The sequence below is a fragment of the Rhinopithecus bieti genome, unplaced genomic scaffold (assembly GCF_001698545.2).
Source record: "Rhinopithecus bieti isolate Rb0 unplaced genomic scaffold, ASM169854v2 scaffold_13352, whole genome shotgun sequence".
In the NCBI taxonomy this organism is placed as follows: Eukaryota; Metazoa; Chordata; class Mammalia; order Primates; family Cercopithecidae; genus Rhinopithecus; species Rhinopithecus bieti.
Genome location: NW_016808026.1, coordinates 4,712,672 through 4,727,629, shown reverse-complemented (window position 1 = coordinate 4,727,629; position 14,958 = coordinate 4,712,672). Strand labels below are relative to the sequence as shown.

At 37.1% G+C, this 14,958-nt stretch overlaps 1 protein-coding gene across 1 annotated transcript in view; it reads left to right on the top strand.

The window, feature by feature from the left end:
• The window catches only part of RSPO2 (R-spondin 2), a 182,955-nt gene extending 168,208 nt beyond the window's left edge, over positions 1 to 14,747 (top strand). The window contains exon 6 of the mRNA XM_017885207.1: positions 12,872 to 14,747. Within this exon, the coding sequence (XP_017740696.1) occupies positions 12,872 to 12,987 (116 nt within the window). The 3' untranslated portion in view covers positions 12,988 to 14,747. The remainder of the gene's footprint in view (positions 1 to 12,871) is intronic.
• The last annotated feature ends 211 nt before the right edge of the window (positions 14,748 to 14,958 follow it).

Sequence of the window (14,958 nt, the reverse complement as noted above, 5' to 3'; positions counted from 1 at the left end):
AATGGACAAGAGGGTAAGCTTTGGTACCAGACTACGTGAGTTCAAATCCCAACTCTATCACTTACTGCCTGTGGCATCTTAGGTTTACTTGACCTCTCTGATCCTCAGGTTCTTCTGAAAAGTTGGGATATCCTTCACCTTAAGTATTTATCCCAATTTCCTTTCTTTGATTATATGAATCTTAAATTATCACGTGTACCATGAAAATATGTGCAGCTCTTATGTATCAATAAGAAAACATTACAAAATGAAAAAGGGATATTTTTAATGTGAAATGAGTTGTTATGCTCGGCACTTGGTACTTGGCACACTACTTACACTTATTTGATTTTAATATTTTGGAAGAAACTCACCATCTTTCTAAAAGAAAAGAAAAACTTTCTAACCTTTTTTCTGTAATCCCACAAATATCTTGATACCACCGGTATTTGTGTCACCTAGACTGAGAGGTAATTTTCTCATCTTTTTAGTTTTTGAAGTGCCAACTCTGCATCCCCTAGTTAGGCAGAAGCCCCAAACTTGATTATAAATTTGATTTTTTTTCAACTGCAATTTTCTTGGTCTCTTTAGAATTTTTGCAAATGAACTAAGCCTTTCAAAAAGAAACTGTTCATGAATACAGTAGAGTAACTCCAGTTTCTGGAATATGTCCACAGGAGAGACAAATCTGCTATAGCACAAGTGACCTGCCCCACCTTGGCCAGAACATAAAGATAAGGGCCCTACCCCCTGGGTGTGCCTCCCCACACTGGAAGCTTAATTTCTGCTTGCTTGCTTCTTGGGGGATTGCCTACATATAGATCCCAGGGAAGGGAGTCCAGGCAGAAAGAGGTTTGCACACTCTTTCAGCAGTACTTTGTGCTCTAGAATTGCACGCAGTTAACTTCGCACTAAGTCATCTGTGAAGCTTAAAAAATATTCTGGGCTTTCAGGAGTTGGTGCATGACTAGGGAATCTTTTTTAAGTTCCCTGGAGGAATCTTTTTTTTTTTTTTTTTATTATACTTTAAGTTCTAGGATACATGTGCATAATGTGCAGGTTTGTTACTGGGTATATACCCAAAGGATTATAAATCATGCTGCTATAAAGACACATGCACACGTATGTTTATTGCGGCACTATTCACAATAGCAAAGACTCGGAATCAACCCAAATGTCCATCTGTGACAGACTGGATTAAGAAAATGTGGCACATACACACCATGGAATACTATGCAGCCATAAAAAAGGATGAGTTTGCATCCTTTGTAGGGACATGGATGCAGCTGGAAACCCTGGAGGAATCTTTTACTTCTGGCCTGTGAACTGGTTTTAGGAACCACAGGTTTAAACTTTTTCCGACTCAGCTGAAAAATAAGCATCCTGTGTTTTTTTTTTTTTAATTTTTCCTTGAGTTTTGCCATAGGCACACTGTTGATACTGAGTTGGAGCTGCTAAATGTGTTGCTTGACCCTGGGAAATTGAGGCTTTGAATGTCTTAACCCCAGGGAATAACTGATTTGAGAAAGATGGGTTGTAGGCCAGGCCCATCAGGGATCTAATGGGACCTCAGGGAACCCTGATACTGTGTGGGACTGAGCAGGGAAGCTGATGCCCTTCTCCAGCCTAGTATTTACTTATTAGTTTGTTTGTTTAGCAGCCATTTAAATGATTATGAGATCAAGGCATTTTGCTGGACACAAGGGATCCAAAGACTATAGTGGAAAGAGTATAGGTTTTAGAATCTGCCAGATGTTGGTTTGAATCACTGCTGAGCTATGTGATTTTGTGCTATTTACTTAACTTCTCGAAACCTATTTCCTCATCGGCAAAATGGATATAATGCTTGCTTTGCGAGTTGCTGTAAGGATTAGAAATAATACAAGTAAGGCACCTTATATAGCACTATAGTTTATTTAGCGTTTGTGTGCCAGGTGTATGTGAAATTTTATACATATTCTCTTTCACTCCTTATACAGATGCTGGAGCAGACATCATTGCTACTACCAGTTTAGAATTGAGAAAACTAAGGTTTAGAAAAAGTGTCTAGTTCAAGATCTCTAGTTTCTAAGCAGCATAACTCTGCTTTGAATGTAGGGCCGTCCGACTCCCCAAATTCATGTTCTTAACCTTGTATTCTAGATGCCTGCCAAGGCTAGTATCATGTTGTACCCTGCTACTTCTCCAGGTTAGACCTGGGAGTGATCCACCCAAGAGCTGTTCAGGCATCCATGGCTCTGTAGTGACTAAGACATATTGAATTCCTCTCTAGAGAATATGCAATTCAGACAAAAGAGGACTGAGGCTATTATAAGAGGGAGGTAAGCCAAAAAGTCAGAGTTTATCAGGGATACAGTATAGCCTACATAGACCATGTACAAAGCTGAAGTTGAGACCAGAAGCCATGGGGGATCCTGGGAAGAACAGGAGAGTTCATTTTACAGTAGATGACAAAGTATGGCTTTGGTTCCTGACCACTGTAAGTGTTTAGATGTAGCCCTTATATCTTTGCTCCAACTCTCAGTTGACATGAGTATAAGTGAATATCTGTAACTTGACTGTTGGAAAGGCTCTAACCAGGATGCTATGGCACATTAAATTGTAGCTATTTTTAATTATATTTTTAAAAAGTTTTAAAATAGAGATGGGATCTCCCTATATTGTCCAGGCTGGTCTTGAACTCCTGGCCTCAAGCGATGCTCTCACCTCAGCCTCCCAAAGTGCTGGGATTACAGGCATGAGCCACCACGCCCAACCTATTTTTAATTATCTACAAACTAGTAGCCATGATATACAGCCAAACAAAATTGCAATAGAAGGTGGTAAATATTACAATGAGGGAGGTTCAAAGTGCTACAGGGCACAGAGTGGGAAATGTATTTATGATCCTTTGTGGAGCATACATCCCCTCATGTTATCTTGTGTTAACTGTGTTCATGTAAGACCTGCCACTTACCTGAGCTGTTGGCTTGGACCAATAACCTATACCCTTCTCTTTCTTTAAGATATAGGATATTGCTTTGTCACCCAGGCTGGAGTACAGTGGCATCATAACTCACTGCAGACCTGAAAATCCTGGGCTCAAGCAATCCTCCTGCCTTAGGTTTCTGAGTAGCTGGGACTACAGGTGTGCATCATGCCCAGTCTCATTATCTTATATAGATGCTATGTATAAACCATTACTTTCTTTTCACTTGTGTGTCAAGTTCCATCGAAATTGTGTTGAATCCAGATTAAATAAATGCTTGCCATATGATGACGGTCTTAAATGTCATTTCTTGGGCTACTGCTTTTTGTTTTTCATTTAGTTAATGGTTATTGATTTAAGACCAAGAGGAAGGTATTGCATCTTCTTGTTCTAATGGAATTATCTTAAGTGTACCTTCCCTTATAATATGAAGTCAGCTATGGAGGAACTTAATGCTTTTCTGGTTATCCCATAGCTCCTAATCAAATGAAAACAGCTGAATCATTTTCTCTGCAAACCTGATGGTTTTTCTGACTTAATTTACGAGTGCCAAATGAGCTTGGTATTTATCTGCATTTATTTTGAGTAAATTTAGGGCAGGCACCTGTACTGCATCCTGGCAGCACAGTGTGAGTACTTACCTTTTCCCCAAAAACATTCAATTAAATGAAAATGCATGTAAAGCACTTACAGGGCCTGGTGCAAAGTAGGAATGTTCACCATCTCACCTTACACTTAGGAAACTTTATAGCCTGCATCTTGCTAAAATGTAAGAGAAAGAATAAGCAATGAATCAATGCAGTATAAATTTACAGAAAATCTACGTTACAGAGAAGTTGTTATTTATGCAGAATTTACCAGTTCATACAGTATTTCATAGTTAGGATGACGTCAATGACCTTTTTTTTTTTTTTTTTTTTTGTGGAACTCAGGGTAATATTGTCTTCGGTGCTTCTTTGCCTTCCTTGCAAAATGACTCAATAACTTGAAAAATGACTCTCTACCCTTATCCATTGACCTTTAAAGCAGGAAGAGTGGCCAGTTTGGCTGGTTGGTTCATGATGCCTTTGTAATCCCAGTCACATCGGTATGAGGCCGAAGCAGTGAGGATTCATGACTATTTTGGTCAGGAGTTTGAGAGCAGCCTGGACAACATCGTGAAAATCCGCGTTCTTCTACTAAAAATACAAAAAAGAGCCAGCATGGCTGGCCCATTGTCCTATAAAATTTCTCTCAGCTACTCAGGAGTATGATGGCAGTGTGAGAATCGCTTGATAGCCAGAAGTTGGAGGTTGCATTGAACCAAGATCGTGCTCATTCACTGAGTCGGTGCGATCGAGAGCGAGTACTCCGGTCTCAAAAGAAAAAAAAAAAATAAAAAAAAAAAGCTGGGAAAGTATATGAGAGAGTAGCAGAACTAGGCTCAGAGCACAGTTTTCCCCTTCTAATTAGCTGTAGGAGCATGGGTAGGGGTCACTGTAGATCTTCTGTGCTTCAGTTGCTTCATTATCTAAACCACCTTGCAGAAGTGGACTACAGCAGGGCCTAGCAAATGCCTAGTATATTTGCTGTCTTTCCACCCTCACCAGTGCAGCCAACTCATCGTGCTGCTGGAAGGCCAAATTGTCAGAAATCACTACCAAACAGCTTTCACCCTTGATGTCAAATCTATGTGACTTTCTGCACCAGAAGATTCTGAAGATCATTTGCAGTTTTACATCTCTGTTCTTACAAATAAGGAATCCAAGATAAGAACCTGTTCTTTTCAGGTAGTTTAACTTTCCCATAAGAAAGTGGCAACCAGAATTTGTGAATAATGCCTTTTCCTAAATCAGTATTTGAATAGCAGATTTTCCTTCTTAAGTTTCTTTTTTTCTCTGATTAGCCCAAATATCTTTTTAACAGCAGTACAATTATATTTTTACCTTGTGCAGTACTTGGGTCTTGTTAATCTTTAGTCCACTAAAGAGATTACCTATGGTTAGAAAGAAAGAAAAGCCTCCAGTGGGGTTCAACAAAAGTATTTAAGAAATTATAGCCCCAAGTTGCCCTGTACATTGTTTTAAAAAACCATCTCTTAACCAGTACTTACTGTAAAATGAATTATTGCCCCTTGTGGTAGAATTGTTCATTTACTTTCTTCACGCAAATAGTAGAATCGTATTTTACAGTTTCTACTAATCTGAAAACTTTGTCCTTTACAATTAACCTAAAGTATTTATGAAAACAATTTTAGATAGTTTTAAAACTATCTCTTCTTGTTTGTGCTTACCTATGTGAAATACCACAGAATCCTGTCTTCAAGCTGTTTTGTGTTTCTCTTTGACGGACTAGGGATTTAAGACACAAGCCCAAATCTCATTCAGATTACCTTGTTATAGTCCTTATTTCTTCAAGAAAGCTGCGCGGTGGCTCAAGCCTGTAATCCCAGCACTTTGGGAGGCCGAGACGGGCGGATCACGAGGTCAGGAGATCGAGACCATCCTGGCTAACACGGTGAAACCCCGTCTCTACTAAAATACAAAACTAGCCGGGCAAGGTGGCGGGCGCCTGTAGTCCCAGCTACTCGGGAGGCTGAGGCAGGAGAATGGCGTAAACCCGGGAGGCGGAGCTTGCAGTGAGCTGAGATCTGGCCACTGCACTCACTGCACTCCAGTCCGGGCGACAGAGCGAGACTCCGCCTCAAAAAAAAAAAAAAAGAAGAAAGCTGAATGAGGTTGTGGAATATTCTTACTGCCCCTTTAAAAGCTATGTCATAGACTCGAAGAACAGATTTTCTTCAGACCTGTAAAATGAGGAACTTCTGAGAATTTTTGAAATACCATGTGCAGGAAACCATAGTGGTAATACAGTTCATTTATAAAGGTTCAGGTGATCTTCTTCAGGGTTAGCTTTTCTTTCATTTCCATCGTTTTGAACATGAAATAAAAATTTAAAACCAAATAGGACTTCCTGTCAACAAAAATGGGTGACAGATCTGACTCCTAATAAAATGTCTTCTATAAGAAAATTGAAGTCTTGAAGCCATTTCATACTATTTTAGATCAAAATATGGTACATTTTACAGATGAAAGAATAGTAATAGAGGCTTCCCATTTAGATTGGTTGATTGAAATAGCTTTTACAAATTAGTGTAAACCTGTGCAGGTAGTAAGTATTCTGAATCCTGATATTCTGAATGATTGTCACATTTAATTTTGTCCATTATTTACTTTGGACAGTTGTCACTCTTTATCAATAAGTCTTGCAAGAAGAACAACTCTTATAAGTTACCTCTAGATTGTGTGTAGATTTTAAAAGCACATGCTCTTTTATGAAGATAAAATGATTAAGTGGCCCTTTGAAAAATCTTCTAAGTTACTACTTGACATTCAAGTAAGCTCTCCTTAGTAAGTGACTTGTTATTATTTTCAACACTTTAATGTTTATTGCTTTGTCTTTAGATTATTTTTTCTTGAAGAAAATGATAGCAAACCATTATTGAAGGATTAAATGTTGCCAGTCCTTTCAAAACACAGCTATCTGTGGAATCTTTTTAGTGAAAAGAAGAGGTGCATTTCTAGATAACCAAATGATTGTTACTAAAAATGCCTTTTAAGGAACTTTGTGCTGTCAGTAAAGAGCCACAGTTGATTCATTTCCTTTACTCTTTCCACCTTACTCGCACTTCTAACTCCTCAGCTGATGTAAATAAGTAACTCTTATTTTACATTTTATGTTAATAAATAAGTAAAATAAAATAATTAAAATATGTCAGTTTACATTACGTAAGCAAGTAAAATGTAAATTTATTTTAAATAAATTTAATAAAAGTTTAAATAACTTCATTTTAATACATATATTTAATACATATACATTTTACTTATTTATAATATGTATTTGTTGTACATTTTACTTATATAACTTTTTTTTTTTTTGAGGCAGAGTCTCGCTCTGTCGCCCAGGCTGGAGTGCAGTGGCAAAATCTCGGTTCACTGCACGCTTCGCCTCCTGGGTTCATGTCATTCTCCTGCCTCAGCCTTCCGAGTAGTTGGGACTACAGGCACCCGCCACCACGCCCGGATGATTTTTTGTATTTTTGGTAGAGACAGGGTTTCATCGTGTTAGCCAGGATGGTGTAGATCCCCTGACCTCGTGATCTACCCGCCTTGGCCTCCCAAAGTGCTAGGATAACAGGCGTAAGTCACCACACCTGACACTTATATAACTCTTACACTTGAAAATTGCAAAGAGTAGATTTAAAATGTTCTCACACAAGAAAAAAGCATATTAGGTGATGGGCGTATTAATTAGCTTGATTATTAGCTTAACCATTTCACGTTATATACGTACATCACAATATCATGTTATACACTATATAAATTTTATTTATCAACTAAAAGTGTTATTCTGAACTATATGGACAGTAGAAAGATTATCTTAGGCTACATAGGACATAGTATGGTAGATCCCAGTCCTGCTCATCATATTTGCCCACCTGGACTGCTTTCTAGAGGGAAAAATGCTTCAAGAACTAACAAATCTCCATTCTTAATGTCTGAAGGGTTTAGGTCAATAGTTTTTAAGTTTTTATATCTCAGGTCTAATTATGAGTGATCACTCCACAAAAGGATCTGCTTACTGTCATTTCCATCACAGGAGGAATGCTTTTGTATTACAGGCTTTTTCTTAGATCCATTTATGATAAGTTTTAGTGATATCCAACAGTAGTATTCCTGGATATAAAGTTAATTGCTATTACTTAAAATATAAAATACTTGCATTCGTAGTTGAAAATATACTTTATTCCCTCAGTAATCACAAAAAGAAGAGGTCATGAAAAGTGTAGTCAGGACATTTTAATACTGAAAAAATTGTAACGTGCTTAAGATCTCTGTGCACAAATCTTTGTCCAAGTTTAGATTATGGTCTGAGGATAGAGTCCTAGATCTGAGTCAAAAGTTAAGAATATTTTTAATACTTCTGTGCATATTGGCAGATGGCTTTTCAGAAAGGCTGTATCAATTTTATATTGTCAATGCATCCTGTTGCCTGTCTCATGACATTCTTACAAGTGTTAGGTATTTTTACTTTTAAGGATCTTTGTAGTGGCATCTCATCTTGTTTGGAAGTTTTAATTGTGAGATTTGATTATTTCAATATATTTATTAGCTATTTTTATTTCCTTTATGAATTGTTTAGGTCTCGTCTATTTTAAATGAACTTTTAAAATATTTTAGAAACCAGTTGGTGTTTTCTAGACAATCACTAATCCTACATAAATCTCTCTTGCTATTCATTCTTGGGCAAAATCAAGTTGCCCATATGGAAAAAAATAAATGGTCCAGTACTATTCATCAGTTACAACTCAGTCCTTCTAACTTTATATGTGAAAGGAACATTTCATGTTCTGCTTCCAGAGTGTTCTGTGAAATATGACAATATCTGCCAGGTTGGTGGTTACACAGGCTTCTTGTCCCTAAGTTTTAGCGGCTTTGAAGAATGACTGAATCTCTCTGAGGTGATTTCAAAATCTCCATGATGAATTTTATAATGCACTGAAGCCCAGGTTTCAAGTTAGAGCATTACAAACTTAAAAATAAGTAAAACTCAGTCCTAGTTTTGTCCCAGTTGTGGCTACAACAGTAATTACAGTTAATTACATTTGTCATAATTATGGCTTACTTTCTGCAGATTGTGTGTTTATGTATGTAGGTATGTGCATGTATTACTTATACATATATGCGTAGAAAGAGAGAAGCTTTTATCTCTTTTATAGTCAAAGCTACTGAAATTTTTCTTTAGTTTTCTTCCATTATATTTACCCTCAAAGCCTTTCTTAAAACACCTTGCATTATGGAAACTCTAGACAGCCTCTGTGCCTTACTCTGAGGGATGTACAAGAAACATTTTTCTGGTGATGGAAAGATTCTTACCTATACCCAGTGAGAGGAGAAAACATTTGAAGACCTTCCTTGACTTTGAGAGTTTATGAAAGAAAGAAATCACTGTCTGACTGGCAGTGGACTTGGCATTTGCACAGCTTCATGTAATTTGTGAGTCTGCCTATATCTTGGTTCAAAATAATCTACCCTATTTCTAATTCTAATAGCAGCAATTCACAGCTGGATGGTAGCAGTATTTCCCTAAGGAATTGTTCATATTTCTCTGCAGAAGAGTTGATAGGTTATGCTCTTGGACCATTTCCACATGTGAGCAAGTCAATGTAATTATGTTAGAATGTGGCTTTGATAGTATCTTTCTAATTTTGTTCATTTTGAGGATAATCTTGTCTTGCCAGTGATATTCTACACATCTTCCTTTCATCCTAGGGACACAACTTTTTCACAGTGTCTCAAAACTTTCTAGTGAATGATGACTGTAGTATTTTCATTCTATAAACAGAGAGACTAAGAGTCAGGCATATGCCTTATCAGACATCTCAGTTACAAGACTGTGCCTAGCTACCAGGTTTTCTTCTTCCCAGAAGTAGCCTTTCTCTAAACCATACTGCATTGCCTCCCTTAAAAATGGTAATAATTGGGACCAGTCATCTCCTTGCATCTGCATAACAGTGCTAAAAAGATCTGCCCTGTAGACCTGATTCTACCTGATTTTGAAGGGATTCCCTTAGTTATGATGTGTTAAGGCCACTGCATTCTCAAGACGCTAGGGATAAAGATATGCAAAATTTGTCATTAGAACTGGATATGTTGGATGTAGACAATCCCCTCGTAAAACTCAAACCATTTTTTTTTGTTTGTTTGTTTAAATCCTGGGCAGTGTCTATTCCAGGTCTTCTCTCGTGAGCTAAAAAGTAAAGTTAAATTCATGACTTGAATTGTGCGTTGGGTGACTGGCATCATATTTGCCTTTAAATACTTCCCGTATAGCATATATGTACTTGGGAATGTGCAGCAATTGAAATCTAGAAATCATTCTCCAAGTCTAATCCCATATCCACAGAGGTAAAGAAATTAAATGGAAACGGAAATTAGCACATTTGTATGTCTAATATAACTTATTTTCAAATATATAGATAAAAACAAGGATTTTTTGTTAGCTTTAATCTTACCGATTTCTTTTCTCATGTTTGAAAATCTTAGAACGTGAAAAAAGAATATTTATGAAAGACCCTTTCTGTATGTTATGTTGTATTTTAGTATTCTTTTACTACTTTGAGCTGGGCTTGAAGTCAGAACAATGTAGTATGGACCACAAAATATTTTCAGTTAATTTAGGCCTGTCTGTGGTCAAATCTTGGCTAACCATCTTAATTCCTCGGTATTTGCAATATATCTTATGTGAGAAATGGGACGGGCCAAAAGCAAAACCAACCAACCAAACAATAGCAAAGAGGTGTGTCACTCAAGAGAGACCTCTGAGGAGAATCTTTAGGGTTGTAATTAGGGCCCCCAAAACATTACTTGTTGGAATTGGTACCATATAGCTTATTGCCAACAGAGTAATTGTACAAGTTAAAAAATTATTTTACATAAATGAGCTTTCAGAAGCATTGCTGATTTTTTGGCTGGGATACCAACTGTTTTATGCAAGTATTGAGTAACTTCGCTATTACACAATATCATATCAGCGAGCAAACCCAAAACCATTTAATATTGACAATTGCTTCAGAATAATATATTGGGTAAATGACACGAAATTGACCATCTTAAAATAAGCCTTTCCCGTCATTTTGCATGGAGTTGCTGTTAGTGAAAGTAGTACATATTTAACTCGCAACTACATAATTTACACGAAGCTTTCTTGTGAATGTGAAAAGCTTTCTTTAACATATATTCAGTATATTTTATTCTGGCAGAACACATTTTAAAATCTAGTAAGATAAGCTTTATTTTCCATTCACTTAATTTCAATTTGCTTTTAAAAGAAACTCCAGGCTTTATATCAATTAAGCATAAACCAAATGAATTTAAAATGTAGTCAGTAATGATTTTTTAAACTAAGGATTTTGTTGTTTATTTAGAGAAAATGCAGAACAAAACTTCTTCATAACGCTTTATAACTGAAGCTTTTAAAATATGCTATTTTGTATTAAGTATTTCATTTTTCTGCCCTCCTTTGGTGTGTCTCATCATTAGAGATAATGTTACTAAATAGTTGTAACTTTACAACTGCTTTGATTAATGATGGCTTGAACTAAGGTTTCATTGCGTAAGATTAACTACATTTCAAGATGGCAAAATGCCATTATAACATTAATGCCAGAATTTAATGAGAAGCAGAAGTTAGCTTTAAGGACCTTTATAATTTAATATGGGGGCATGATCATGTTCTCATTGTTTTAATGCAATGTCCTATTAAACATAAGTTATTCTTTTAAATCTTTTTTCTTGTGATAAAAGATGTAAAATATTTGCTCAGCAAATGTTTATTGACTATCGACTAAGTGCCAGTCACTGTGCTAGGGTCTTGAAGAGTAAGCCTGTTTTCCATCCTTAAAACAGATCCTTTCTGATCAGAAGGAACGGAAATAAGAAACATCTACCTTATTTAGAAATCTCGTGACCTGCCTTAACCTTGTGTGACTCTGGTTTCCGAATACATGTATCTCCCCAGACTCTGGTCTGTTTCCTTTTCATTTTTGACATCAGCCTACTTTTCCATAGGCTAGATTGAAAAATTGGCCAGCTATATGCCTGGAATGAAAGGGTCTGGGTTATGTAATTTTACAGGTATGGGAAGGATGAAGAGCACAAAACTCAAATGTTCTGTTCCCTATTCATAGTACTGATCACTGTGCTGTCAAATAGCTACACCTTACACGGAAGAGAAAAGTTAGGTTTTGTAGAACTACAAGATAAAATTTGAAGTAGGGAAAGTAAGAGAGGAAGAAAGGATTCTTTCTCGTTCATTGAGACAAAAGTCTTCCTGTACTGAAGGTGTCTAGGGGTGACTTACTTACTTTCTGTAAAATGCAGGAGGCCTTTAAAGCCCTTTTCTGTTCTAAAAATCCTCTGATTTCTGTGTGTTTAGAACTCAAAGAGGGTGATGGACCTAAGACAGATGTCTCATGTTCTTTATTCTTTTTTCTCAAAATCTTACGTATACATACTTAGAAACATTGAGACCTTATAAAGTAAGCCTATAAAACTATAACCACAGATGGAGGAAGTAAAATATAGCAGAGGCAAAGGGAAAAACGGCATTTAAAAAATTCCTGATGGAGGAAAACCTCAACTAGTTAGCTTGTAGCCTGGGCTTCCTAGTGGCTAAGGCAAAGAAGAGAAATAGGATAACTTGGTATGATCATCTGGTAGTCAGACACATACCACCAGTTCATCAGAACAAATAAGCATTCTTCTTGCTCTCCATTAATAACAACAACTTGTCCAGGGGATTTGGATAAGAAGCATAAGGTATGTAATGAATGATGTCCTCATGAATTTTTATAGAAAATAAAGGATTGCACATATGTCATTTTATACATTAGTATTTGGAATATGGAGGAAATAATGTTAAAAGCAAGACGTTTTCCCCCATGGGGAAGGGAGAGAGGAGTATGAAACTTCTGGTATGTTTGCTATAGATAGATGCTTATTTTCTTTTGACCCACTAACATGTGGAGCAGTAATAAGATGTAAAGATGTGTAGTAAAGGGTAGCATTGTTAAAAGTAGGAGGGAATAAATGGAATTTTTGTGGCAGGATGATATTTGAAAGACGGATCAGGCCACTGGGAGGTTTTTCAATATGCCAGTTCCCTGTAACAGGAAGATCAGTCTCTATTTTAGACAGCATATCCAATTTAGTAAATTATTATTATTCTGTCAAAATTAATGTGAACAATTTTCTCTTTGAGGCCTTTTCCATAGGTGATGTTTTCCAGATGGGCTTTGTGCAAAACTCCCAATGTTTTTTGTGTTTTCTTTCCTAGAGAAAGAGCCATTTCTGACATCTCTTCATTTCTTTTCCTTCACTGTAGGGAAGAGAACACCAAAGGCGAAGGAGAAGAGGAACAAGAAAAAGAAAAGGAAGCTGATAGAAAGAGCCCAGGAGCAACACAGCGTCTTCCTAGCTACAGACAGAGCTAACCAATAAAACAAGAGACATATCTGGTAGATTTTAGGGGTTTTGTTTTGCAAACGTGCACAAAGCTACTCTCCACTCCTGCACTCTGGTGTGCAGCCTTTGTGCTGCTCTGCCCAGTATCTGTTCCCAGTAACATGGTGAAAGGAAGCACCACCAGCGTGGCCCCTGTGTTATTTATGCTTTGGTTTGAATCTGGAGACTAAAGGCAGGAGTAAGTAAGTGCACAGCCCATGACTTGGCTCAGTGTGTGCTGAGAGAATCCGTCCCCGGCACCACGGACATGCTAGCGGTGTGAGGCTGCAGACCACCGCTGGAGGACGGACTTCTGCCTATTTATGTGAAAGAAGATGCTTGGCAGGCAATGCGCTATTCACTCGTGACATTTATTTCTCACGTTGTGCATTTTCAAGGATATGTTTATGTGGATATCTGCTTAGTGGTTACCACATGGTATTCTCAGCATCTGTCACCTTCACACTGTTGTGCGATGAAACTGCTTTTAGCTGAGGATACGCTCTGGAAATTCCTGCTCAGTTTCACAGCAGCCCTAATGTGTACATATTCTGCAGGGGCTACATATAAAGCTCTTATTTACTGTATATTTATGCTTTCTTGTGCGTAACAAGTCATACCTGATTAATATGTCACTTTGTTTCTAGTGGTTCCTAACCCATTGTCTGGTAAATGACTTTTCTAGTTTGGAGAATTGACACATGTTTTGTTGTCTCTTGAAACTTTTTTTCCCCTCATTGTGGGCTTATTTCTCATTGTAAGGGTAGGATAAACTAGTTTTTGTATATAGAGTCAAATGACCAGTGTCAAAGAGTTTGCATATTGTATAGACCTTCCCCACTCCACATGTCCCACACATAGAAAAAGCAGCAGGTGGCATCTGGCAATCGGAAGCCCAAACTGCCTTTGAGTCTAAGATGTGATGACTTTGAAGAAACACAACTGAAAACATGAGGGACTATATCCAGTCACTTGTAGCCAATTTCACAGGCCAGCTACAGAATTGTCCAAACAAACATTATTTCTGACTGCCTTTTTCCCCGCCCCCAAGTTTAAAGCAATCCCTGACTTTCAATGACAGGGCACTTGCCAATGTTCTTGGGTCACTGAAGAAGTTACTAACATGAGCCTGTGCATAGAATTTGAGGAGATAAATGGATGAATTTCTGTGACTGCTGGTCAGATCTTAACAGGTCTCTATTGAGCCAGAATCTGTTTCAGATCCAAGATGGAGAGGAACACTATGGAAACTTCCCAGGTGACTTTCAGAGCAGTTGTTTTGAACATATCATTGTTCACTTGGGGAACCAGTTTTAGAAGGTTGTGAATTGGCTTTTCTCAAAACATTATTATCTTCTTGGTTGATCCAGGAGAAAATTAGAACAGAAAATAATGGTTGTGGATTTCTAAACAAAGCAAGGTAAAGCCATTTTTTTTTTTCACCTTGCATTGGCAAAACTACCTCTTCAGTGTTTTTGTTTAACTTTTGATTCAAAAGCGTCTTACCAATAAGGATAAATATCATATACATCATTATGAAAATATTGCTATGAGATAATAAGCCATATATGAATGTTGTAGACAACTTTAGGGTTTGCATTTAATCCTGAAGTGTTAACCTCCTTTCATGTCTATTTACACTATTTTCCCATTTACTAAGTGGGGAGGGGTCTCCTTATATAGTGCTTCATCGTTAATAAGTCAATACCTGTTGTTCCTGGGATGTTCTTTTTTGTGCATTAAAAACTTCAAAATTATATTTTGTGGAGTTTTTTTTTTACTTTAGAGATACATTCAGAAATAACTTAGTACTTTGTTCTACCCCCAAAATATAACAGTCCTTTAAAAAAGACAAATCTTTAAAAACCTATATTGGTAACTACATCTAGAACACTAACTAGTTTTCTAGTTAGTGTAAACTAGCAAAACTAGTGTTGCTAGTTTATCTATAAACTAGATAACTATAAA